The 26280-nt window shown below is 48.7% G+C and overlaps 2 protein-coding genes across 21 annotated transcripts in view; one reads left to right on the forward strand and one right to left on the reverse strand.

Moving 5' to 3' along the window:
* The window catches only part of PPP1R12B (protein phosphatase 1 regulatory subunit 12B), a 246914-nt gene extending 236127 nt beyond the window's left edge, over positions 1-10787 (forward strand). For all 17 annotated transcript variants that reach the window (XR_013529810.1, XR_013529809.1, XR_013529812.1 and 14 more), the window contains one exon: positions 3134-10787. Coding sequence is in view for 5 of the 17 variants with exons in the window: in XM_008985430.4 (XP_008983678.3) it covers positions 3134-3220 (87 nt within the window). In the remaining 12 variants the exon portion in view is untranslated. The remainder of the gene's footprint in view (positions 1-3133) is intronic.
* Positions 10788-12743: 1956 nt separating this feature from the next.
* Positions 12744-26280, reverse strand: part of SYT2 (synaptotagmin 2) — a 117032-nt gene continuing 103495 nt past the window's right edge. For 2 of the 4 annotated variants that reach the window (XM_035281046.3, XM_035281045.3), the window contains exons 3-9: positions 26055-26221; positions 24309-24428; positions 23688-23855; positions 23187-23354; positions 21306-21423; positions 20186-20319; positions 12744-19023 (exon numbers count right to left, since the gene is read on the reverse strand). In XM_035281046.3, coding sequence (XP_035136937.1) covers positions 18817-19023; positions 20186-20319; positions 21306-21423; positions 23187-23354; positions 23688-23855; positions 24309-24428; positions 26055-26221 — 1082 coding nt within the window. In that variant the 3' untranslated portion in view covers positions 12744-18816. Of the gene's footprint in view, positions 19024-20185; positions 20320-21305; positions 21424-23186; positions 23355-23687; positions 23856-24308; positions 24438-26054; positions 26222-26280 lie in introns of all 4 variants that reach the window. The other 2 variants (XM_035281044.3, XM_035281043.3) reach the window with 1 other exon arrangement.

Below are 26280 nucleotides of genomic sequence, written 5' to 3' on the forward strand. Positions count from 1 at the left end.
CTCTTAAACACATTCCCCATCAAAGACTGTAAGAAGTAATAGTTGAGAAAATATGTACTTAATTGTATTTGCCCAGGATATCTTTTTTTTTTCTTTCTAGGTTTCTTTTTTGCTTTTAATAAGCCAATACTATAAGAGCACCATTTCAGCACAACACAATCTTTTGTGAAGTGAGGGATTTTAGTTGAGATCTATCAAAATAGTTTACGTGGGAAAGAGGTATCGTGGCTCAGAGTGCTGTCAAGAACAGCTTTCTTTCTAAAATGAACCTGTAACTTTCCAACAACCTTCAAATGCACGGAAATCTTAGTTACCATTCTCTAGTATTAGACATAAGTGGAGCCAGGAGAAGCTCAGGAATACTAGTGGTAGCCCTGGGGCCAGCCAGGGAAGTGACAAGGTGGCCTTCACTATTTGGATATGGTTTATAACTGTGAAGGCAGTATTGCCATAAGAGGAATTGGAGCTTTGTAAGTCTACTCTGTGCATCTGCCATTTAGGTGCCCAGGATATCTTTAACACCAAATTGTGATAAGCTGGGAACTTAAAAATTGAGAAACTAAGATCCAGAGAGTTAAAATGATAAAGCTTTGTTAGACTTCATATTTATATCGTACTTTCACATATGTTCTTTTTTAACCATTCTTAAACTTCAAGTGGCTATCAGATAACACTGTTCATTTCCCTCTCTCTCTTCTGAACTTGAAGTTTGTGAGGCTTTTCCCTCCTTGATTTCTACATTCCACTTCTTACACTTTTTGCCACTCCCTTTAGATGTCAATTGTAGCATGTTGCAGCTGCAAAACTGCCTTGTCCAAAATTTTTTTTTCAAGGAATTGAGTTCTTAATGTGAAAATAAATCACCAAAACTCTACAAGACTCTACAAGTTGTTTTAAAGGCAGCTTAGTTCTGATTTCATGAGCTGTTAAACAGTGAAATGTAACCCATTGCCATATATAGCTTCTTCCTACCTATGGAATCCTATTATGGAAATGTGGCTTTCACACTCTCACTTATACCCAAGCTGCAGCCCCAGGATGGGGCATTAAAGGGCAGAGGGAACATGGAAACATGAGGCCACCCTGGGCTTTCTCTAAAAATCTCATTGAAATGAGTTTCCGAGCATTCAGTCTGGTACAGGGCTACAGGGATAGAGGAATGAAGGAGAGGGCAGCCAGAGCTGCTTTGATTAAATCAGAGGTGGGAGACCAGGGTCAAAGGACTGCAACTTTATTTTGATATTTTCTGGATTAAAGTCTTCTTAATAAAGTTTGCAGATAATTTGCCTGCCCTCCCATGGTCATGAGAAAACTCACAGTGATTGTAGGAATACTCAGTATCGTGAAGCTCATTATGTATGTCAACACACTTCCATATCTGTTACTTCCTGTGAGCCTCACAGAGTCCCTACCATATGACAGAGTAGGACAGGGACTATTGTTCTTACAGAGGTACAAAAATAGAAGCAGAGAAGATGAGTGATTTGCCTAAAGTAATAGATCAGTAGTAGTAAAGACAAGACAATGCTGGAATTTCCATTTCTTCAAACATTTTTGATGTTTTGTTTTCCATCCCATGTGTAGTAAAAGAATGATCTTTGGAGTCAGGCACATTGGGGTTCAATATTAGCTTTGCTGGGTGCCTCGAACTAGTTATGGGACTTTTCATTTCCCCATTTGTAGAAATCAGAATAATGACTGTATCATAGTCTTAGGAGGCACTAGGGAGACCCTCTAGCACAGTGCTGTCCACATTATAGATATTCAGTGATTTTCCTTTTATTTCCCTGATACAAATTATTTATGTATCTATGATGCATATATGTGTACATACACATATGTTTATATAATTTAACCTATATTCCCTGAGAGATCAAGGAAACAGATTATATTCCTTAAGGTACAGTTAGATCTCCCAAGTGGTTAGTAGCAGGGCCAGAGCTAGAACTAAACAGGCCTCATAATACCTCAGCCCAGGTCACCCTTTACTGGGTGCATTACCTGCCCCTGGGGTCCTATAGGTTTAAATGACTAGTCAAAGGACACTTGTATTGAACAGATACAGATATAGATTTCCGTAGCCTACAGAGTGGCAGTGTACTTAACCTTCTATCCTAAATCGCTCTTGCTGCCAGTGGGACCCACATATAAACTGTACCCTTATCAACATCCCATTAGGATTTTTCAGATGCACAGGGTACTTGTCAGAAGTGCCTGATCATGTAACAAAGACTTGGACTTCCAGGACGGAATTTGAGGTTATTCGTTTTCCTTTGTTTCACAAGAAGAACATTATGTGTAATGTTCCAAGATGGCAGAACTGACAAAATTGAGTTTCCACTCCGTCCCCTGCCCTACAAGCATCTATTTCTGTGAATTACAATGCCATCCCCTAAAACTGCTGATAAGACCTCTGGGTATCCTTTGGTGACTATCATTGGGGAGCTTTGGGGAGGATTAAATACATACCTAGTGTTCACGATGCCTCACAGCTCTGTGACTGTAAGTTTTCTGAGTTTTAATGGCTGAAAGTGGATGTGTGTAGTATGACCAGCGAGAATTTGGTGGATTATTCACCACAGGCACCAGGTGGAGGACCCTTAAATCATCTTGTGCATATAGCAGGAAAGCCGAGTGCTGCCTCTCTGCCCTGCATTCTTGTTTTTGATGAGAAGTGAAGCAGTATCCTCCTTTAATTTTTCTAGTTGACCACCACCCCCTTTCTGAATTCTTTCCCTATGTCCTCACCAGCCCATTTTGGCTCTCTCCCCAATTTCTTTAGACTAGGGGTGAGTTCAAGGGCAGGAGAAATTGAAAGTGGTTACTGACTCAATAGAATGAAAGGATATACAGTGTGGAACGGGAGGTCTGCATTTGAAGAAATAAGATATTACTGCTAAATATGCCAGCTCAAAAGATGGAGGGGCTATAGTCTCCCTAAAGATTAACATTACCAACTCAGTAAATAGGAAGATTGAAGGGAATGTCATCCCTGGGAGAAGGGATCATGAGAGTTTATTCGACACAATGTCTCAGAAGGCCCTGCTTCCCAGGCTGGCCTGGTCTGGTCAAGGAGGGCAAAGGAGGAGATCCTGGCAGGCTCTAACTCACCTTTCCCTCTGTCACCCTACAGGTGTTAACAGAACTGAAATCCGACAACCAGAGGCTGAAAGATGAAAATGGTGCCCTCATCAGAGTCATCAGCAAACTGTCCAAATAGGCTAGGCTCCAGAATTAGGAGGAAGGAAAAGGACAGCATTTGCTGCCTCCACCCCTCTTCCCAGTCCTTGCCTTCCAGCCAAACGAAATGGATGTTTTGGTGGAAGGACACTTCTAACACCCTCTTCAGTCACCTCTGTACACTCTACATTTTCTCTGCACTCTCAATGCCCTGTTCTTCCAACACCCCTATCCCAAGTTTTATGACAGTTTTAATTGAAGCATGATCGTGATCATTCGAGCCATCTGGAGAGTGCTCTGGGGAGTACACCAGGCTCAGCTGTGGACCCCTCAACTTCCGGCTGCTCAGCTACTTTGTCCACATTGGATTTGGTCCAAACATGTAAAGCTTCTACCCAAATCAGTATCCTTCAGCTTTTTACATTGACTCAGTGCCCTCTGATATAGGTGATTCTTGTGGTAGCCACTCCAGGATCCTGATTGAGGTGCCAAGAGAAACAGCAGGTTGTTGAGTTGATCATTGGATGGTCTCTGGAGCTGTTAAGAGTCCAAGGTGACAGTGGCTGCATTGAGGCATTCTATTCTTCTTCACCTCTCAGGAATTGACTTAATTGTATTTTTTCTACCCCAGTAACTCCTTGACTGATTTTAACCCTTATTCCTCCCTCATATCTAGTCCTTTCTCCAAGGCTCAAATGGCCCTGGCTTTATTTATTCCTTTCCTTTCTGTCCTTTTATTTTTTTTCTCACTCCCCCACCCCCTCACTCTATGGTGTAAAAGCTAGGACAGAGCACCTGACTTCAGTTGTCCTTGTCCATTGTGGGAAATCATTATTCTGGAGACAAGAAAATCATCGCTCTGGTGCCTTGGTGGCAGCACCACTGCCCCCTCCCTAAAAGCCAGATCATGGCATAAGTGTCAGCTCATTGTTTTCATCTCCCACTTATCTTCCCCCTGCAAAGTGATTTTCTTTGTAAAAAAAAAAAAATCTGGGCTCTGAATACCCCATTCTGCTGCCCTTCCTTGACCTTGTTTTCCTCTCTTCACTCTGACACCTGCTTCTAATGAGAAATGAAGTCAGTGCAAGGGGGAATGAGAGGTGAGGAGGGGAGATGGTTGGGAGATGGACTAGGAAATGGAAGTAGGCTGGAAAGACACATACAGCAAAGTCAAGTATCTGAGGCCATTTGCAACATTGTGAGAAAGAAGATGTATGATAGCAGCCCATTAGGCTGTGAGAATAGTGGTGAATTCGATTATTTCCAGTGGTTAGATTTAGGGGAGAGATTTACTTTCTTAGAAATTAATAGGGCAAATGGCACTTAATAGGGGTTTAATGGAATGAAGTACTTTTCAACCCATTGACAAGAGTCATGGAAGTTTAGAGTGGCAAGGCCCAGAGGTCAGTAGGTCCAGCTTTCTATTATTCCGTCACAGGGACCCCTGCTACCACAGCTTTAACCCATGGGCATGGTCAGGTAGCCTCTGGTGGCTATGCAATTATTACTCAAAAGTTGGGCAACTCTAATAATGAGAGAGTTTTTCCTAATATGTGTTGAAGTCTGCCTGTGGATTCTCCTTGTAGTCCAGATCTATCTGCAGCTCTTTAGCAGCCCTTCAGATACGTCCAGTGGGTGGTCTCCCCTCAGTCTTACTTTGAGCTGCTGTTACCCTAGTCCTTTAAGTCATTCCTCATATGGCATGTTTTTCTTACCTGTCACATCCTCCTCTAGACAAAATCAGCCTTTAAAATATCATGCCCAGGCCTGGAGAGAATACTCCACAAATCCAGTGCAAAATTAAACCATTAGTTCTTGATGATAACCTAGCATTAATACTTAGAGTATTTTCCTTTTGTAGGAATTTTATCCCTTGGTTCATTTGAGTGTGCAGGTCATTAAATCCTCAACATTTTAGGGTTGCCAGTGATATTCAGTGTTTAGAGTGGTTCATTTCTGTAACATATACTACCTCTGTCTGTTAATTCCTTTCCTGACATGACGTGTAGTTCTCTATGGCCCTCTGTCTGAAACATCACATGCCTTTAAACTAGAAGCTGTAGTTCAAGATCCAAATTCCAGAACAGGAGATATGTTTCCTCTGACAAAACCCCGTTTTTAGAGTATATAAAATTCTGTCTTCCATTTCCAACCATTTTTCAAGAGAAGCTGCTACTCTCTTGGGACTTTGTATTATCATGGGAGTACTGTATGTAAGTTCAGTTCTCAGGGAATGCTAAATTATAGTAGTAAGTTTTATATCTTTCACTATAAGCATTTCCTTCATTCTGGGAGAGGAAATCAACACAGGGTGTTGACTAATTAATTATCCTGGCACATTTTTGAATATTGGGGAAGGAAGATCATACTTCTTAGGAAAATTGGATTATTAGGAATACATCTTGACCCTTTTCCACTCAATAGCCCAGGGAAAGGGGTTACAAAGAGTCCCCTCAGATGTGTTTGTGCCTTTCAAAAGTATTGGGGGCAGGTTCTCAAAACTCTTAGATTGGTGTTGCACCCCTGCCCCTTCACAGGGCCCTTTCATGTTAAAGCTCACTTTTCTTGCCAAAAAGTTTTCCTTGTGACAAGAAATTTGCAAGCTTTTCAATCTCAGGAACTGGATTCTATGGCCAAGAACTCATGAAAATGTAAGCTCTCCTGGGCAGTTTCAGGTACTTTCCCTTATGCAGTTAATTTTAGATGAGCTGATTTCTGGTCTGTCTCCAGAGATAAAATACCATTCTTTCACAGCTGTATTGTCTGGAAGCCCCATAAGGTGGTAGTTACAGGCCTTCTACTAGCCAGCAGTTCTCTCTGGATACTGGCATCAGCCAGTCTCCCTTTTCTTGTGCTGCTTAGACAGGTACCTACCGCCAGCCTCTTCAGTGGCCACAATCCTTAGTCCTAACCTGCTGGTTTGGATACTCATGAGCACCCCAGGCAGCTCAAGCTGAATGACTAGCTGCAGACTTGGCCAACAACATGAGCTCAGGCCTATGACTTAGAGTCTTTACACGAAGCATCAGAATGGGAAAGAGTGTTCTTGGTACAGCTTTACACCCTCTGTTTTCATTAATTTGTTATTTTTCAAAAACTGAGTCACACCTTTGGAAGTAATGATTTGGCCGTTCCAGAGATTCTGTTGCTAAAGTTCATCTGTTTGTCTTTCCAGGGCTGCTGACCCTTATCCAGACAGCTCCAGAGTATGATGACCCCTAGCCCCATCCCAGTCTGTAGTGAAAGGGTTATGTGAATCTCAGGGTGTTGCCACTAAGGAATCTAAAGAATAGACATGCTTTGGGCTTACTCAGTGCCCTAGATTCTCTAGTGGGCCATTCTCACTTGATGTTCCCTAGAACCTCCGTGTCTTCCAACTGCAGGATGTGTTTGCTTCTCTTTGGGCTTTCCCTGGTTTCTGTCCTAGTTCCCACCCCAGGTTTAAGAACACTTAGATTCATTTATTGCTATTTGAGGCCACTAGTGAGATTTCACATCTGTGTTTTGCAACATTTTACCCATTTCCCTTCCCCAAACCATGTGCTTATTAGATGGTTCCACTCAGGAGGCAAGGAAGCTAAAACTCAATAGTCTGTGGATCCCACAGAAGTGTATGTAAATTATTGTTTCTCCACTAGGGGCATTTCATTGAGCCAAAGATGATGAAAGAGGAAACCTCAAAGCCATGTACTTTGTTAGGTGTCTGCATTTTTGTTCTCTTTGCAGCCTTTCATAGCCACAGACAGACACTGTCTCCTCTCAGAGAAAGGCCAGTGTTTCAGTCCAGGCTACTGGTGCGTGTTGGCACTCATGAGGTGGGCATGGGGTAAGCAGAAGAAGCCTGGAGAAGAGAGAACTATTTAAAGTGTCACCAGTTATTCAGCTTCCAGGCGACTTTGACACCTCAAAAGGTACAAAAAGGAAAAAGAAAGATAACGGATTCAGAATTTAAGCAAAAAGGAAAGGGAAACTCTACCAGATTTTCCACTGGAGCTTATCAGTGAGGTAACACTGCAGGAGCCCTGGTGTCCTTCCCACAGAGATATCATCAGGGGTCCTCATACCCCATTGTTTATGCCAGCACTGCACTTTTAGCACAGAGTTATCAGTCAGAGGTGGTGTAATTTGCCTAAATCTAGGCCCAGTGATTACTACAGATGTCAGTCACTGTACTCTGTCACCCGGGCTGGAGTGCAATTGTGTGATCTGCAGCTCACTGCAACCTCCGCCTCCCAGGCTCAAGCAATCCTTTCACCTCAGCCTCTCAAGCAGCTAGGACCGCAGGTCTACACCACCATGCCCAGATCATTTTTGTGTTTTTTTGTAGAGACAGGGTTTTGCCAGTTGCCCAGGCTGGTCTCGAACTGCTGGGCTCAAGTGATCCACCTGGCTGGGCCTCCCAAAGTGACAGGATTACAGACCCAAGGTACCACATCCAGCCCATCATATTGATTTTCAAGGCAGGGTCTAACCCCTCATAAGATGTGAGTTCTCCCGACCCAATAAGCAAGGCAGCTTTGAGGACAGAAAAAGGCAACATAAAAAGATAAGGTCTTAGAACATCTGTATTCCAAGGCCATCCCTTCTTTTAGCCATGTGACTTTGGGCAGGTCACCCTCACTGTAAAATGAGGTTGGACTGGATAATTTTTATGTGCCCTTTCCTATTGGCTTAGAATTCCGTGATTTATTCATTCTTAGAAAGATCAGAACATTTCTTTGGATTTCTGCTTTAAAAATTCTAACCTCAAAAATCCAAGTGCAAAAATTTTTGCTTTCTTCTGGGTTTAAAACTGTTTAACATGAGCACATCAAGGCTGACTTCTCATCCTTGTTGGGAAGTGAATTTAATAATGTGGGTAACTGAATGGTGTTGCAATGGCTTTCCCTCCTAATGGCTTGGTAAGATTATTAAAACCTGCAGAGGTGGAAATTGGAGCTCATGGGGAAATGGATAGAAATCAATTTGTTGCAAGCAGCCTTTGGACAAATTGTTTTAATAGGAAATAGACCTGCTGCTTCATAGGTTTCCTCAACCACCTCTCCTCAGCTTTCTCAAAATGTGATCTACTGTGGGTCTTCACACCCAAATAGCAGACTAATAGTTTTTCTGCTCAGCGCCATCTGGTTCATTGTCTTGAACTCTGCCTTACAGCAGCAAGATAATTTTCCTCGATAAAAACCTCAATCTTTAGTTCCACTGAGCTCCTCCTCTGGATTCTGGACTATCAGAAGTAGGAGGTTCAAGATGGTCTTTCCTTCAAAGCAGGTCTGAAGAGACTACCAAAGCAGTGTTTACAGACCCAGAGTCCACACAACCATATTGCATAGAACAGCACTTGGCCTTCGCAGGCTTCCAATAGGACTGGGTATAATTGGAGTGAAAGGGCAGAGACCCTGGAAACTGCAATGGGAAGAAGGCAGAAGGCCCAGGGGCTTTGGACAAGGAGTAGGGTGGAAGCTGCAAGCACTGGGAAGGATTTCACAGAAGCAAAGCTTCGGCACACACAGGTGAGTTCTGTCTCACTGGTGACTTCATCCCTCAGCTTCCAGCTGAGCAGAGATTTTAATCAGCTTCCTTAATGGGTATTGACACTGCTCGGGAAGCAGTAGACCCTATCAGGGATAGCTATTGATCTTTTGTGTTCTGATTAGATGGGAAAATAGATCAACTTCATCGTAGTCCAGGAACTGTTGGTCACAGCTACTAGGAATGAGGTGATTTCTGAGGGCTGAGAAAAAACAGAGAATCGTGACCAGCAGCCAGCAGCTGCATGGTAAAAGGTGATTCACTTCTCCTTTGAGAGTTAGGGTTGAGGGCAAACATGGAACCCAGGTATGGCTTACAACCCAGTGTCCCAGAAGCCCTCCTTGTGGAGAACTGCAAGAGGTGGGTGTGTCTAAAGACAATACCATTAATGAATGTTCTGGCCTTACCAAAAAAGGTTTAGCAATTTAGGGATAACTCTTGCTTCCTGCTTATGTGTGTTCACATGCACGTTTGCTTTTAAAATGAGGTCTGGCATATACTTGATTAGAAATGAAAACTCAGAAACCAATTGTATCCAAGTATATTATTCTATTAAATCATATCTTTTGTTTTTTCCCCTCCCTTCTAATCCCCCAAAGGACCTATTTGAACCATTCCCCAATTCATCTGCTTATCATTTTGGACTGTGAATCTGCCAGAGTGATATTTTCTGTTATTTCTTCTCCAAATTTTTCCCTGATGTTTCCAGTAAAGATTTACTTGGGTGGCCCCTTAGGGTGACATCAGGATGCTCTTATGTCCTTCCAAAATAAACATACACAGCACCCCTCCACATTCTTAATTCCTTGTTTTCCTCACTTGGAGCCAAGGGTGCTTTAGAGGTGGTTTTCCGTGCATCAGCCAGATTCCTGGAGAAGTTGAATATAACCAACCATCATCACTGCCCCCTCTCCCAGTTTCAAAGCTCCCCGGCTATGCTAACGGCCCCTCAGAGATGAGGTTTGACTTATAGGCCCATATGACTCCCCCATGTCCTGGGCAAGGAGACCATGGGTAGCCATGTCTGGTTTACTCTTCGTCCTGAGACTGTTTATAGTTTAAAACAAGTGTATCTTCCCAGCATAAACTCTCAGTGCATCTGGTGGCAACAGCTCAGCCCATTCAAAGACCAAGGATTCAGGAAGGGCACACTGATGGTAAGGAGCCTCTTAAGAACCTCTAATGTTCTCCCAAAACCAGAGTTAAGAGTCAGAATGTAGATCCTGAACAAGGGACATGTTAGGGCCAGAAGTAGCTTGACTCTCGCCTAAGTATCTGTGCCTTTGCCTGTTCTCTCTCCCATTCTACTGAACCTGGAACTGATTCCCACTTGCCTTCTAATGAAGAGAGGCCAGGTAAAGAGAATTTGGAGGAAAAGACACCAGGAGGCAGACTGCGGGGTTGGAGGAGGTTCTGAGAGGATGCAGCAATGCAGAATACCTACTTTTCTAGCCAGCATCCCTTAAAGTTTTGAAAGGTTGGGTCTATCACTGGCTGGCACACCAGGGCAATGATTTCCCTGAAGGAGGAAGAAATGTTTCACCCTTGCATTCTTCTTGGAGAAGATACAGCCTATGCTCAGTTGAGTGGTTCATGCTCAGACTTTGGTGTGAACCACTCAATTTCATTCTTGTCTTTACCTTGACCTTGATCAACAGGGGTGAAAAGAACCACCCTGGTGTCTCCATGCCCCTCTCCCCCCTTTTAGTGGTAGCATTTTGTGTCTTTCCTCCACCCCTCACCTGATTTCCACCAAGGTTAACACATCAGATGGTGTAACTTTTTCAGCTGAGTTGTATGATTGATTAACTTCAGTCCACTGTAAATACACCTGGGATGGGGTGGGATTGGGGTGTTTAGGAAGAGGAAGCCAGACTTGCTTTGTGAACTGAATGTATTTTTATGCAATTTTGAGTGGCCTTTCAACCCTAAGACGATTTTGTTTTCCTGGTTGTTATTATATACTATTGAGTATTCCGTGTTTGTTTGAAAGTTCGGGAATAATATTCACATCTATATGATGCCTGTAAACACAACAGTATTTATAAATGAGTAAATAAAATTGTGTTTTAACTTTGTGACTGTCTCCACAGTTCAGGGCATGGAAGTTATAGACTTTCACATCTAGGGCAGCCTCTTCTGATTTTATATCCTCTTTACCATTGGTGAGGGCCTCACCCACCAGCCTCCTGCAGCTCCTGTCCACAGAGGCCCCTTCCCCAGGGACAGCCACAAGTGAGTTGTGGCCACTGAGATGAGGATCTCTGGTAGCATCAAGGAATTTCCTAAATGGAGTCAGGCCAAGGAGAAGCATAGATTGGAGTTCAAAAGAAGCATATGAAGATAAGGAGAAGGTTTCAATCTTCAAGTAACTAGGTTATTTCTTGGAAGACAGCAGGGCCAAGTGACAAGGGTGTGGAGCCCGTCCAGGTGAACACTAGCACACTGTAGTACATGGGAAAGTTGGTCTAGGGAGGTGGTGATTTCCTTGGGCTCATGGAAGTCTCCTGGCATCACCCTTAGTCATCTGTTATGTACATAAAACAGTCCTCGTGAGGTCACTGTTTATTTCGGGAGATCCAAAACTATTCTGTAGCTCCAAACTACAGAAGTTATTTGGGAGTTATTGAAGGTTAAGTCCAAACTCAAAATGAAGGAGCCATACCCAGAGAGGAGCTGTTCAGGCTCACTGGCAGGGTTTGTACGTGGGTGGCCAAGTCTGACCCTAGGCAGCCAGGATTCGGGTCTGGTTTCTCCAGCAAGCCCTGCCTCTGGCTTTGCTCAGCCCTGTGTTTTCTGCCAAGCGGAAATCCCTGGTCACTGACTTGGGGAGAGGTCAGGGAGGGAAGATTCTTTTCCTCTGCTGTCACCCAGCTCTTTGTAGCCCAAGCAGCAGCAGAACATACTTGATGTCATGGTTGAAGAATTCAGTCCTGTCCTGGGGCCCAAAACAGAGGCAAAGAAGCATGACCGATGCAAAGGATTCCTAGACTGCAAATATTTCTTTTTCCTTCCCCCGCTGGTTGTGGTAAGGTCTGCAGAGACAGTATCACCTAGCCATCATGTGGTCCAGCCCTCTTGGGGGCAAAGGAGAAGGCCACAGCCTCCGCATTAGCAGAGCAAAAGCTCACCTTCTTAGCCAGGAGACCCTCAGGTGATAAATCCCAGTCCTGCTGAAAGGCTTATTTCTCTCACCCAACCCAGGCCACCCATCCTACCCAGCCCCAGGGACTGAAGCAACAAGACAAGATAGATGGTAAAGGATCTGGGCTCACGCTCCCCGGGGGGGCAGCTCCTGTCCCTGGCTTGCCTTCACTACCTCTCATGCTGTTGAACCTGATGGGCAAGCACAAGTTAGCCAATGATGTTCCTGGAGGACAAGTGCTGGTGGAAACTGACAAAATGGTAGCTGCTGGTGTGTCCTCAAGGAGGAGAGACAGACGGAAGTGGGAACTGAAGGAGTTTTACTCTTCCCTGGTGTTTGGGGAAGTGTTTTCTTCCCTTTCCCTAAAAATTCTGAAGCCTTATCCCTGGTCCCTAACATCTTTGCTTCAGAAGTTAAAGACATTTCAAGTTCGTTGCAAAGAGACAATTGAGGACTTCGTAGAAATTCTTTTCAAACTCCCATTTCCCAGAGCCAGCCTCCCTCTTGTCACTGGGCTCAGACTGTGGCTGTTCCCTAAGGGAATTCAAGAGTATAGTCCCCACCAGCACACTGCCCCACCCAGCTTCTTAGACAATGTTCCTCGGCACTGCCACGCTCCCCACAATTCCACAGGCCTGGCAAGTGTCTTCAGTCAGATGTGTGGGCCCCAGCAACCACCAGAGTGACAGTCTGGTCTTCATCCACTTCCGGGAGAGGGGCACCTCAGCCCCTTTTGCTGCTTCCCTGAAGGGAGATTCTGGCTAGAGGCCAGAGCCTCAGGACCATCTCATCACCCTCACCCACCATACTGACCCTCACAGGCAGCTCCCACTCCCTCACCCCCACCTCAGCACAGCAAAAACAACCAGAGACATCCCCCACCCCCAGGTTTCTTTCAGCTCATTTCTTTAATAAGGAGGCGCAGCTCATTACAAAATAACAATTTGACAAGAGATCAGACAAGAACAACAGAGTCCACACAAGGGGGATGGAGAGCATTGCCAAGCAGAGGTGGGGAAGCGGGGGTGGTGTGGACTGTACATGTGTCCTTCCCATGGAGACAAAGGCAGGACTCCTGGTGGGGTGACCTGGGTGAAGGTAGGCTCTGCCAGGCCCTGGTTTTGAAATTTCCAGCCCTAAGGTTTTCAGAAAGCAGCAGATCAAGTCCTTCGATGGGCAGTAGTCAGGACGGAAGGGTCAGCATCTCTGAAGAGGCCCCCCTAAAGTCCTGATCTCTAAGGCAGGTGGGATGGAGGAACTCTTGGCACCCCACGCACACTGCTCCCATCACCTCGCCATACAGACACTCTCTCAACTTTTTCCTCCATTTCTGTCTCTGCTGTGGGTGTGGAGAGTAGGAGGGCCCCAGAGAGAGCTGGAGGAAGCAAGACACGTCTTCACTCATCCAAGCACCCGATTCCAGCCTGCTCTGAAACGGCCCGCTCCACCTTCCCCACTCTTTCATGTCCCAGCACAAAGGTCCCTGGGACTGCTGTGTACTCACAAGTCGTGGTTTGTGAAGAGCAAGCCCGCCTTGCCACTTCTGGCCTCATCGAATGCGCCCTACCTGATTCCCCTCCTGTTCTCTCTCTCCTTCCTCATATTCATCACAGTTGCCAGGCCTAAGGCGTCCTGGGCTCTTCCTATGCATTACTGCCCTCAGGCACTCGTGGGGCCAGGGGCTGCAGGCAGTGGGGCTACCTATCCCTCTCAGTTTAACAGGATGACCTGGGGCCTCAGAAGCCTCAGGCCTCTCTATTCACTTCTCTGCTACCTGGTGCAACTGGCTGGGGCTGCTCTGGGGAGCAGGTGTGGTCAGGGGGCTGAGTTCACACCTGCTCTGCCCAAGCCTCTGACCCTCCCTCACAGCTGAACCTGCCTACTCCACTCTCAGAGGAGCCCTGGTAGCCCTGAGGTCGCCCTGCTATTGGGCTGCTTCTGTCGGACTGCAGGAGGACGTGCGAGGGCAGAGCATCAGCCCCTGTGTTCACCAGTTTCTCCCTGAGTCCCTCCTCCATCACCACCCATGGACCCTGAAACCACAGAGGTGAGTAAGCAGGAATGGTTCTGTCACCCCTGGCTGGGCCCCTGACTGGCTGCTCCTGAAAGTCCTGGTTACCTCCACAGGGGCCCCAGGAAAGGTATCCAGAACCAGGGAGTCCCACTGCTGCCTCACCCAGAGTAGAGATGGAGCTGAACTGTGAACCCAAGCCAAGGAAGCCAGCTCGGGCGGGGCCGGCATGGGCATCTCCTAAGGCCCCACTGGAAGCCCTAGACACTGTCCATTCTCATGATACAGGGCTGAGGGAGCAGGAGGGGGCGACAACAGGTGAGCCCTTCACAAGTGTTCTGTGGGGAGCCAGTCAGAGGGACATGGGGGCTCCTGGGAGGAGCCTAGGGAGGCCAAGTCTCCAGCAGGAGACCCCCTTTATGGCTTTTCAGTGAATTCAGACAGTGGGAGGAAGGGGCACACCGCACACACACAGACACGGAAGCTACTGGGATGCCAGATACCAGGCTGGACACTGCACCGGACCCCGAGGTTGGCTCTGCAGACAGATGTGCAGCAAACAGGCCTTCAGGGCGACAGGGTCCTCCAGCGTCTCCCGCAGCAGAGCTGGACCGGAGCTGGCACCGACTCCTGCCTGCTGATGGCTCCCATGGGGGGTTTCCCAATGGGAGGAGACATGGGTGGGGTTGGGGGACAAAGACTTTACACGACATAAAATCAAAGAAACAGCCTCAACCAGTTCTGTAAAACAGGTTTGCAGTTGGGGGATCAAGGGGACTCTCAGCATTGCCATGCGGCTATTTACAGAAAGTTGTAGACATGCATCTTGATTAAACAAGATTCTCTTCATATGTTTCTAGGTAATTATCTTCTTTTATATGTAATTAAATACGATGGAGGGGGCAGATAGGCTCAAATGGCTTCAGAAGGTTCTTGTTGTCGCTTAAAAAATAAATTCATGTGTCTTCAAGTCACAGTGTCCCCTTCTCAATATTGCAGTTCAAAAAACTGGTTAAGTCAAATCCTTGGGGTCCCTGGCCCCCTGGGACCAAAGGGAGAGGGGAAAAGTCATAGGGTAGCATCCCCAGACACAATGCAGGATGACCAGTTGAATTTCAGATAAACAACCAATTATATTTTAGAATAATATGCCCCAACTATTGCCTAGGACATACTTGTACTTAAAAATTGTTCGTTATCTGAAATGCAAATGTAACTGGCCATCCTGTATTTTTATTTGCCAAATCTGGCAACCACAGCATGGGGCTCTGGGCCACCAGGATCAGTACTTGGGACTCCTCCGTGCCTGCCACCACCCAGGGCTCTGAGAAAGCGCCCCAAACAGCTGTAGGTGGGAGGGGCAGAGGAGAGGGAAGGGAAGGGGCAGAGCAGAGGATGTGAGGGCAGTTCCTGGCTCAATCTCTATCTTTGAGGGGATGGGGACACCATCAGGGTCAGGCTTTCTCTCTCTGAGGTTGGGTGAGACCCAGGACTTAGATGCCTTATGAATTAGCCTAGGACATTAAGGGAACACGGAAGCTCTCACTCCCCAATCCCAGGGAGGTTTCTCAACCTCTTTGCTACCACGCTTGCCCCCACCCCACTGCATCGAAGCAGGTTTCTAAGAGAGCCGGTTTTACCCGCAGGAGGGCTGTAGCAACCCCTCTTCTCCCTCTCGCTGATGCCTTGGGCCAGCAAAATCATGCCACACTGATTCCGCAGAGACACAAGTTATGTATGCTTTCCTAGGAAGAAAAAAAGGTCAGGATCTGAAGCTGTGGCCTAATCCCTGCTGCCTCATCCTCCAGCTCCAGGAAAGTCATTTCGCATTCATGCCGAGTATCTGCCTACTGTCTGGGATTGCCCCAGCATTCTTTACCCAGCCTCTCCCCAGGCCTCAGCTTCCACTTCCAAAGTCCAAAAATCTGCCTCTAGCTCTGGCAGAGTTAGCCTTGCTTCTGTAACAATTATTCAGGGAGGAAGAAGAAAACGAGCTTTCAGACCTTACCCCGGTTTCTGGGTGGGATCAGGTTTGGGTTTTCACGGTCTCAGCCTCTCTAAAAATCCCCTCTACACTACTTTCCTCTCTCTGAAACAGACCTTGAGATGAAAACTCATAGCCCCAGAGGCATCCAGAACTCCTTGCTAGCCAGACACCCTAACTCTAGATCCTGCTTAGTGCCTACACCCCAGTACCCTGACACCCCCAGAAATAAACCAGCCCGGCAGTGAGTGTTTGGCATGATGCCCTGTGGTTTGAGCTACATCCACCCTCAGGTGTGGAAAACAACAAGCAGAAGCATGTTCCCACCAAGCCCATGGACCAAGACAGATGCCATCCGCTAGGTGGCATGTCAGGACCAGCTGGAACCTGGGGAAGGCACTGCTCCTCACACCCACACTGGCTCCACACTGGTGCCAAGATTCAAAGTCACTCAGCAACCTGTCCCCACCCATCAAGGCTGCTCACTAACAGTGGGCTCAGAGTAATAAAACCCAGCCCTGGTCACCAGGCACATGGACACCCAGACCATCAGAGGCTCCTACCATTGCCTTTCCTCCTGGTCAAGGAAGTGCAAATATTGGGCTTTGGAAGGGTTGAATGAAGTTCATGAGTGGAAAAGAATCCCAGGTGGTAGAAGGTGGATTGGGAAAGGGGAAAGGAATAAAGGCAGAGGGGATATTGACAAGGGGGTCTCCATGAGTGAGTCTGTGGGATATGGGTAAAGAGAATGAGTCTGGGCAGAGACCCTGAGAAAGCACCAAAATCCCACAACTCTGGGGATGGGAGAAGAGTCCAGTGATTTCTGATGTCCATATCAGGAAATTCCACTCTGTGGCCACCCAGCTTCTGAAAACACCCGATTGTCCTACAACTCTCTACCATGGCCACACCTTTGGTCCCACGGACCACAGCTCATAATCCTGATCACAGTCTTACCTTCCCATCGTTAAGTACACACATACACACACACACAAACACACACAGCCCAGTAAAAATGTAACTTCCATGTACCACTAACAAGACAAAGAAGGATCTCCGAGAGACAGGCAGGCTTCCCAATCTGTTTCTAGTGGGGGTATTCCTTCACTTCCCTCACTCCTTCATCCAAAAGACAAAGCGAAACCAAAGCCCCTTCCCTATTTTTAAAATAATAAAAAGACACGTTGCACCTTCTTCATGCTGGGTCCTCAAAGCCTGATTCCCTCAACACCATCCATCTGTCTCAGGTGTCTACAGGAAGCTGAAGTGGCCCAGATGGGGCAGGATAGAAATGCTGCCGTTTGTGCTGCGAAAGAGAGATACTCAGGCTTCTGGAGAAGCCGTGAGTCTTCTGTGGTGAAAAAACGGCAAGGGCCTAAGGGCTTCATGGATGGAAGAGAGAGGCCAAAGGAAGGGAGGCAAAGAGGGCTGGCCTCTAGCCACAAGGGGACCTCACTCTCTTGTCCAGGCTGCAGGTTTGGAAGAAGACTCAGTGCAAACCTGACTAACATATATATATGGCTTTTATATCAGTGCTGGGGACAAAAGGTGAACAGGGAATGGGATACAACTGAGCATGGGCAGAAATCCTGGCAGGTCTCCTCTGCTACTCATTTGGAATGGATGCCCTTTGTTTTTTAGCCTTCAAAGAGAGAAGCCCCCCAGTGGTAGGACCGGGCCTCCCCACAGGTCTCCCTGGGCTACTCCAGCTACCTATCAGCTCTCCAGCATGGAGGGCAGAGGGCCCAGGAAGCAAGGAGTGGGAGTTTGGGGGAATTCCAATGCTCTCCTATATCTTATCCCAGGAAATCTCAGACATCTATCCCCCATCCTCTTATCACCCCCTTCTTACCTGGACCTCAGAGCAACTAAGAACATTTAAACTTTCCTTTTAAAGTCCTATGGCTCTGCACAGATAACGTGTGTTCAGACAGTGTTGCTCCACTTAAAAGAGAAATAGAAGCAAAAGCACAATGGGGAATAAATACAAATGAACCAGACTGCTTATATTCTGGAAAAGGAGAAAGCATCTGTGTTTCCCACTGGATGGGATGAAGATCCAGGAGTTTAATTTTAGTCTTTCTGGTCATGGGACTTCTGTTTCTTCAAGGTTCAATATTTACTGTCAATAAGAGTGAGATTTTGGGACTGAGAGTCCCTGTCAGAGTCTGACCAAATTAATGAATAACTCATATCCATGAATGTCCCAGGAACTGAACTTCTGGGGAAACTATGACCGGCAGGAGGAAGTCTTTGACAGCATCAGGGGTTTGGTCCTAGTTCTGGACACATCCAGTCTTCACATCTTGCTGCCTCCCAAATAGCCACCAACAGGAGTATGAAAGCTCCAACATCTGAGCAGGATCCTGAGACTTTGCCATAGATAAGAGAAGATCTCCCACTTAGTGGACTTCCTTCATGTCAGGGTCCCCAAAGAGCCTTCTTTTCCCACACTTCACTGTCCATGGCCCATTCCAGGAATGAAGAGAGATGCTCAAAGACACACACACACACACACACACACACACACACACACACACTCACACACAGATCATTGGCCACTATGATGCCTTCCCTGTCAGGAAGCAGGATGTGCCGCCATTTTGTTGGTCCAGAAGAACCAAAAAACAGGAAGTGCTGCAAGTTTGTGCCAGTAGAGGGCCTCGCTTGGGGGTGAGGCAGATGCGAAGCTTTGAAAGAGTGGGGGAAACTGATAGGGCATGCAGCAAGGGCAGCTCCTGGGACCATGAACAGAGCCAGGCTTGTCTTTCACCTCTTAGGGGACTCTCCTCACACAGCCACCAAAGGGAAGTTGGTCTTTAAAAAGAGAAAAACAAGGAAAAACAAGGACACAACCACCAACAAATTAAAGGAGAAAGAAAACCTCTAGGGTCGCGTAACTGAGGTATTGATAGCTCTGGATCTTGTCAGTGTTCGTGAAAGGTGTGGGGTCCCAGCCGCTGCTGTCTACTTGTTCTTGCCCAGGAGTGCATCCACCTCCTCCTCAGGCTTGAGCGAGTGCCACTGGGCGATGGGCCTCCGGGGGTTGGCCAGCATATCAGACCAGTGCCGCAGCTCTGTGCCCGTGGCATTGCTGCCCACGAAGATCTTGCCTATGGCTTCGTTCTTGCCCAGCTTGTCATAGTCCAGCACAGTGACCACTACTTGGACTTTCTGCGAGAAAAACAAACGAGGGAGGAAGTTGGCAGGCTGAGACATGGGATCCCGTGACCAAATTTCTCCTCTATCAACCTCTACTCCAAATGATCAGGAAGGGAAGGCCTCCCGGGGCTCCTTGGTTTCATCTCTGCTCCAGTGAAGAGTGAATTGACATGGAGGCAGAGGCCACCCCTTTGGCAGCCTTTGTTCCTACCACTGGGTATTTATTAAGGATGTACTGTGCTCTAGACACGGTGTTAAGCACTTGCATGAAGAGAAGAGGGAAGGAAAAATGAAAAGATGAATTTCACCTCAATGAGATCAACAAACACATAATTGAAAACTTACAACATGAAGTGATAAAGGTTATGCTAGAGAGATAGAGGCACCAGGTACTGTGGAAACTCAGAGGAGGTGACAGTCCTGCTGGGGCCAATCAGAAAAGGCTTCACAGAGGTGACTAGGACATGAAGTCTGAGAATTTCTCTAGGAAGAGAAAAGGGGGAAGAGGATTCCAGGAAAACAGATTAGCTTGATTAGAGGCATAGAGACCTGAGAGTGCATTTGCATCTGAGGAACATTAGACATTCAGTCACTGAGGTATAGGGTTTCTTGTCCTACCACATCCAGATCCCACTCATACCCAGAAATGCTGAAAACCAGACCTCATCTCCAACATTAACAGAACTTGCTGGTGAGAAGGAAGAGTAGAGAAGGCAGGAAGGGTGGAGGGAAAGAGGAAAGGAGCAGGTCAGATGGGTAGATGGGAAGGATCTAGAGAGCAGCGAACACAGGGCAGGGATGGCCAAGGCAGGGTGTGGCTGGAGAGGATGGATGAGGAGGCAGCCACTCCCACCCTCTCGGCCAGCACCAGACCCTTCTGGCACCTTTGCTATACCCCCACATACACCTGTGCCCATGACCACGGTCCTCAAAGTCCTAAAGGAATGATGTGCAGAATTTTTGAATTAGTTCCTGTTTATCTCCTCAAAAAAGGGGAATCCCCAGAAGCAGCACTCGGGCAGGACGCCCCAGCCAGGCACCATGAGACCTCGAGCCTCCCACCACCTGAGCAAGGCTGTTCTGTGATCTCTGGTGAGTCCCTCTCTTCAACCTCCCCATACATGTTTGCCTCCCGAATCCCTGCTCCATGCCTAGGACCTGAGGGCTCCAGCACCTGAATCTGCTCAAAGGGGATCTCGAAGCTGAAGGACTCGTTGAAGTACGGGTTCAGGGTCTTCTTCTTCACGGTTGTCTTCTTCTTCTTGAGCCGCTTGCCATTCTGCATCAGGTGGATCTTCACATAGGGGTCTGTGGAGGGAGAATCCCAGCCCCAGAGAGGTTCCCCTTAGCCCCCAGCCTTCCTGCAGAATGCACCAAGTTCCACCCAGAGCATCAGTCAAGATGGGATATTCATTCTGCTGAGATCAGGCCCTCAGCCCCGAGTCACGCCATCCAGTTCAAAGGTGGCAAAAAGCTTCACCTCAAGGACCAACTCTGACCAGTTGGTGGTGGCTTCCTGAAGCATTGGGTGGGCGACATTTCTGAGTGTAAGTAAGGTGTTGTGAGGAAGAGTGTGGGATTGGCCTGTGACCCTGTACTAGGGAGGGGCGGGGAGTACTGAAGCAGGACACATCTGCGGGGTCATGATCCCAATCCAATCCTCCTAATCTTACAGATGAGAAACTGAGGCCAAAGAAAAGAAATGACCTGCTAGAGGTCACACAGTGGGTCAGGGACAGAGCCGGGGCTGGCATTGAAACATGCTGGTTGGAGCCCATGCCTAGTGCTGATTCTCCGGGAAGGTAGCTGAGGCAGCAGGCTTCATCCCCCAGAGCCCTGTGCCATGGGCCAGCCCCTTTCAGTGCCAGGTAAATGAGATATTCAGAGCATCTTCCGCCGCCTTCCCTCCCCGTCCCCTTTCCAGGGCAGAGTGAGCAGACCTACAGCCTCGTCTAGAAACGTGTCTTGCTTTGGGCAAAGCCCTGCCCACTTCCCCGGGAGAAGTAAAATCTTAAGGCACTAACTCATCTAGGGATGAAATTTCTCTGATCCCTTTCTCAGTAGCCCACAGTGCATGGCCAGAGAGTGTTGGGAAGGCAGCTCTGATGGGGACAAGGGGCCCTTGGAGAAAAGGAGGGGCTGGGAAGCCAGGGCTCCCCTGCTCCTTGAGGAGACATCTTGGTCCCAGGGCAGCAAAGCGTTCCTCCTCTCTGGAGTGTGCAAATTCTGGGACTCAGTGCTGACTGACTGGCTCGCTGGTGCCACCCAATGGCAGCCAGGAGCTCTGCGCATACCTGAAAGGCCACCCACGTCCATCTTCTTGAGGTTCTTGGCCTCCAGGATGCAGACCGTGAGCTTCCCGGCCGTGGGCACGTAGCGCAGGGAGGTGCAGATGTCGCCCAGCTTCTCTGGCTGTCCAGGGGGAAAAGCAGGACTTGGGTCATCTCAGCCACCCTAATGCCTCTCTCGTGGTTGACCTATTTCTTGCCAAAGTTAGCAAGACAGTGGTGTGTTCCTGCCTCCCTCATCAGTCCCTGTATCTGTGATGGCCGAGAAGGTCTTCAGCATCTGACCTTGGGGCCAGTAGATGCAGTGCAACAAAGTCCCTGAAAGTGACGGGCTGGGACCTCGGGGGCCGTGGGCGGAGGATGCTGACAGATGAGGGGGTAGAGGACAGCTGCAGTGGCAGGACTGAGGGAGGGATCCCTGGGTGGATCTGGGATCTGGGAGGTTGGGAGTATGTTTGTGCTCCTACCCTAGGCCCTGGTAAGGTGGGAAGGGGTGTGAGAAGCAGGCGTGTTAGCCACGTGTCCATCGCCGAGGGCCCTGGGGGACTAAATGTCTCGGAAGCCTTCTTTCCTTCATCACCCGCACCCACCAAGGTCTCTCCTTGTGAACCATTCCACTTGTAGAGTGATTTGTGGTTTTCAGAGCAACTTGCATCCCTTCCTTTGTTACTATCACTGCAGCTCTTTGATGTAAACAAGACACGAATTCTCTGTAACCAATGAGAAACTGAGGTTCCCAGAGGCGGATGGTTTCCTCAAAGTCATGCAACTGCAGGCAGGCTGAGGACCCGGGCCTCCTAATTCCTACGGCCAGCACCAACTGCGGGCAGGCTGAGGACCCGGGCCTCCTAATTCCTACGGCCAGCACCAACTGCGGGCAGGCTGAGGACCCGGGCCTCCTAATTCCTACGGCCAGCACCAACTGCGGGCAGGCTGAGGACCCGGGCCTCCTAATTCCTACGGCCAGCACCAACTGCGGGCAGGCTGAGGACCCGGGCCTCCTAATTCCTACGGCCAGCACCACACTGAGGGCAGGCTGAGGACCCGGGCCTCCTAATTCCTACGGCCAGCACCACACTGAGGGCAGGCTGAGGACCCGGGCCTCCTAATTCCTAAGGCCAGCACCAACTGCGGGCAGGCTGAGGACCCGGGCCTCCTAATTCCTACGGCCAGCACCACACTGCAGAGTCAAAACTGCTCAGAGTCAAAGCCAGCCAGCCCAAAACTGACCACATCACACAGGTCCTGCTTCAGGTGTGCTGACCTTCCTCCAAGGCACAGGGGACAAAAGGATGTCTTAAGCTTCTCTACTCAGCCTTCCATCACTGCCTACAGTGTGCTCAGTAGCAGGGCCTTGGCCAGGACAAATGATTGATGCCTGGAAGGAGGAATGGCTCAAATGGAGTTTTAGGTACACAGCAATTGCTTAGCAAATATTTACTGAGTCCATGGATGGATGCTGTAGCAGTGTAGCAGTTCTGGGAGGACAAGTCCCCCTGCTGAGTATCCTTTAGAACAAACACAAGCTCTCCTTATGGGTAAACTGAGGCACAGAGGCATGAATCACTGGCCTTAGGTAATAGCAGAAGCTTAGGAGTAACAATAATGGTATTTTTATTTATCTGAGTACCTACCAAAATACTAGTCGCTATGCTAGACTCTTTACATAAGTAGTGAATCCTTATCTGTAAGAAAAGACTAAAGGAGGGAACCTGCGTCCAAAGTATAAGCAGCTTGCACAGGGTCACACAGCCAGGCAGGGTGGAGTTGGGGTCCTGACACAGGTCGCCTACCTCCAAAGCCCACCCTATTTCCAACATGCCAAGAGGAAAAAGCCCACCTCTACATTCATCCTTCCGCCGGATCTGGCCTCATCTCTGCTCTTACCTCCTCCTTCTCCCCACCTTGCAGGTCTCTCCACTCCTCGATGGGCTGGCCGAGGTCCACCGTGTTCATAGGCACCTTTACCTCTCCAATGATGTCATGTTTGGAGAAGCGGTCAAAGTCGTAGATGGCCATCACCAGAGTTTTGCCCCCAAGCTCCTGGTATGGCACCTGCAAGGCACAAGCAGAATCAGAGGAGGGCAGAGCAACTCATGCACCTCCAAGGGTGCTGTGGGCAGGTCCCTGGGAAGTGGCCTCTATTCTAGCCCACAGGGTCCCAGTTAGTGTGTGGAGGCAGAGAAAGACCCGGGGCTTTTGGGGAGCAGAATGGGGGGGGGGGTTGGGACGGATCCTGATTCTCCAAAGAGGTTGGGGAAGTTTTGCAGTCCAGGCTGCCATTGTTCCAGGCTGAGCCCTGGCTAAGGACCAAGGAAAGGTCTGTAGAACTCAGCAGAGAATTGGGGTCAGGAAGGGAGGTGGAGTCACCCTTCCAGCCCTCATTACCTTGAAGGTGAAGGTTTCATTGAAGGCAGGGTTCAATGTCTTCCGATGGACTTTGGTCTCATATTTCTTCTTCTTGTCTGGAAGGAGGAAGACCTTGACATAAGGGTCTGAGGTGCCTCCCATGTCCAGGGCAGGCAGTTCCGCAGCCTGCAGAACGCCCACAGTAAGCTGTGGAGAGAGATGGGGAGAAGGGGGCCTGAGTCTCAGGACTGCTCCAACACGACTGGCCCCAGACCCAGCTCCCACCAATTCCTTCCCAGAGAGGGCAGTTGGGGCAGGGGGATCAGGGGAGGCTGTGCTAGAGGGGAAGATTGGTCTCCATTTCCATCCCAAGGAATTTAGACTGGCATTTAGGGAACCAGAAGTTGAAAGAGAAATTGCTTTGCCCAAGGTTGGTGGGCAGGCTAACAGCATAATCAACCTGGAACCTTGCCCAAAGCAGGCTGGTGGCCACCCCAGCATCAATGTCCAGAGGGAGCTATAGGCCCTGCAGTTTCCAGCCTGCCTCACTCTATGGAAAGGAGCAGTCCCCACACACCTTGGAGGGAGCTGCTTCTAACCCCCTTCCACCCAACTCCCAAGCTTCCCGGTTCCTCACTCTGCCCAAACAGCCCTGCATACCTGATTAGCTTGAAAATCATAGTCCAGGGAAAACTGCAGTTTGCCCAGGTTCTCTGGCTCTTTCTCCTCCTCCCCTTCACCTTCCCCCTCAGTCAGGCCTGTCTCTGCATCATCGTCATCCTGTGGGCGCTGGGGGAGAGAGAGAACAAGTTAAAGGGGAGAATAGAGTGGCCTGGCTTGGCACAGGGTGATGGGAAGCCAGCCCCTCTGTGCCAACCCTTGACTCAGGGCTGTGTGTGGTGGGGGTAAAAGAGGGAATGTGGCCCCGCTGTGGAACCCTCCTTCACGCCCATCAGCAGCCCTGCTACCCCAGCCCTGTGTTCGAGACATGGCTCTGGTTTGGGCACTGCTCTCCTCCCTGTGAGGCACAGTGCGCTAAGGGACCAGGCCCTGTGCCAAGTGCTCCACAGCTTCTGGAGGCAGGGGTGGGAGTGGGATTTGCTTGCCTTGTAAGCCCTCTCCCCAACACTTTCCCCAGCTCAGGCCCCACGCATCCTGGGCAAGACATACCAGAAGTACGGTCCAGGCAGACAGGAGCAGAGGGAGCCCACAGAGGTAGAGAGAGAAAGAAGAAAGCAATATAAGAGAAAATCCTGCAGCTCAAACCAGCCCCTGAAGCCACCACAGCCACTCAGCGAGACCAGACTGGGCTACACCCAAGTCAGGCTGGAACCCGTCCCAACACACACAAGCACACACTGCAGGTTCCTTTTGGGGAAACACACACACACACACACACACACACACACACACACTCTCAAAGGCCACTTAGATCCCTGGCTTCTTGAGATCAGGCCCTTCCCTCTATCCTCCGTATGGATTCCTTGAGAAAGATTCCTCCTAGTCACCACCAAAACAAATATGGGGAAAAGGGAAGCACACAGTGGCCTCTGCAAACTTAAAAGAAGAAGAGGAGGTTTCTAGGCTGACCAACATCAAAAGACTGGGGAAAATAAATGAAATCATCATATGATTAATGATGTATTCCTCTTGGCTCTGTCTTGGTGCCTCGGGGCCACTCTTCTGCCTCATTTGATTCCTGCCCCACTCCCAGTTAGATGCCTCCCATGAGATAGCATCCTTTAGCCTCTCTGGCAGGAAAACACAGGGTGACCCGATGGTGTCTTGCTGGTGGGGGTTGTCTCTTTCCAACATTTTGTCCCAGTAGCCTCATTAGGGGGTCAATATATTGTTCTCCTTCACTGTCTTTTGAGTTCATGCTAACACAGGAATAAGGTTCCCACTTCTCAGGGGCCTCCAGGTAAATGGTGTTATACTAGAGATATAATCAAGAGAGCTGAGTTTTTTTCTTTTCTTCTTTTTTTTTTTTTTTTTTTAAGGAGTTTTGCTCTTGTAGCCCAGGCTAGAGTGCAATGACAAGATCTTGGCTCACTGCAACCTCTGCCTCCTGGGTTCAAGCAATTCTCCTGCCTCAGCTTCCCCAGTAGCTGGGATTACAGGCGCGTGCCACCACGCCTGGCTAATTTTGTATTTTAGTACAGATGAGGTTTCTCCATGCTAGCCGGGCTGGTCTCAGACTCCTGACCTCAGGTGATCTGCCTGCCTCAGCCTCCCAAAGTGCTGGGATTATGGGCATGAGCCACCACGCCTGGACTGAGAGAACCGAGTTTTAAGGAGAGGAGCTGGTTTGGCTGCGGAAGACCAGGAGCCTCTGCTTCCCCTTTCAGTATCAGGAAAGCCTGGGCTAAGCCCCTTCCAGTCCCCCTCACATCCAGGGTGCCCTACCTGACCCCCTTTCATGTCCTTCATGTTCATGGCATTCTTCATGCCTTTGCCCTTCTCCTTCTTGTTCTTCTTCTTCTTGCAGCAGCACTTCTTGCAGATGCAGAAGCAGCAGGTAAGGAGCAGGAGCCCAGCAACCACAGCAATGGCGATGAGGGCCCAGGGTGGTACTGCCCACATAGAGAAAACCCGGGGTCAGCAGCTCCATGCCTTGCAGCCCCGGACCCCG

Source organism: Callithrix jacchus, chromosome 19 (genome assembly GCF_049354715.1).
Source record: "Callithrix jacchus isolate 240 chromosome 19, calJac240_pri, whole genome shotgun sequence".
In the NCBI taxonomy this organism is placed as follows: Eukaryota; Metazoa; Chordata; class Mammalia; order Primates; family Cebidae; genus Callithrix; species Callithrix jacchus.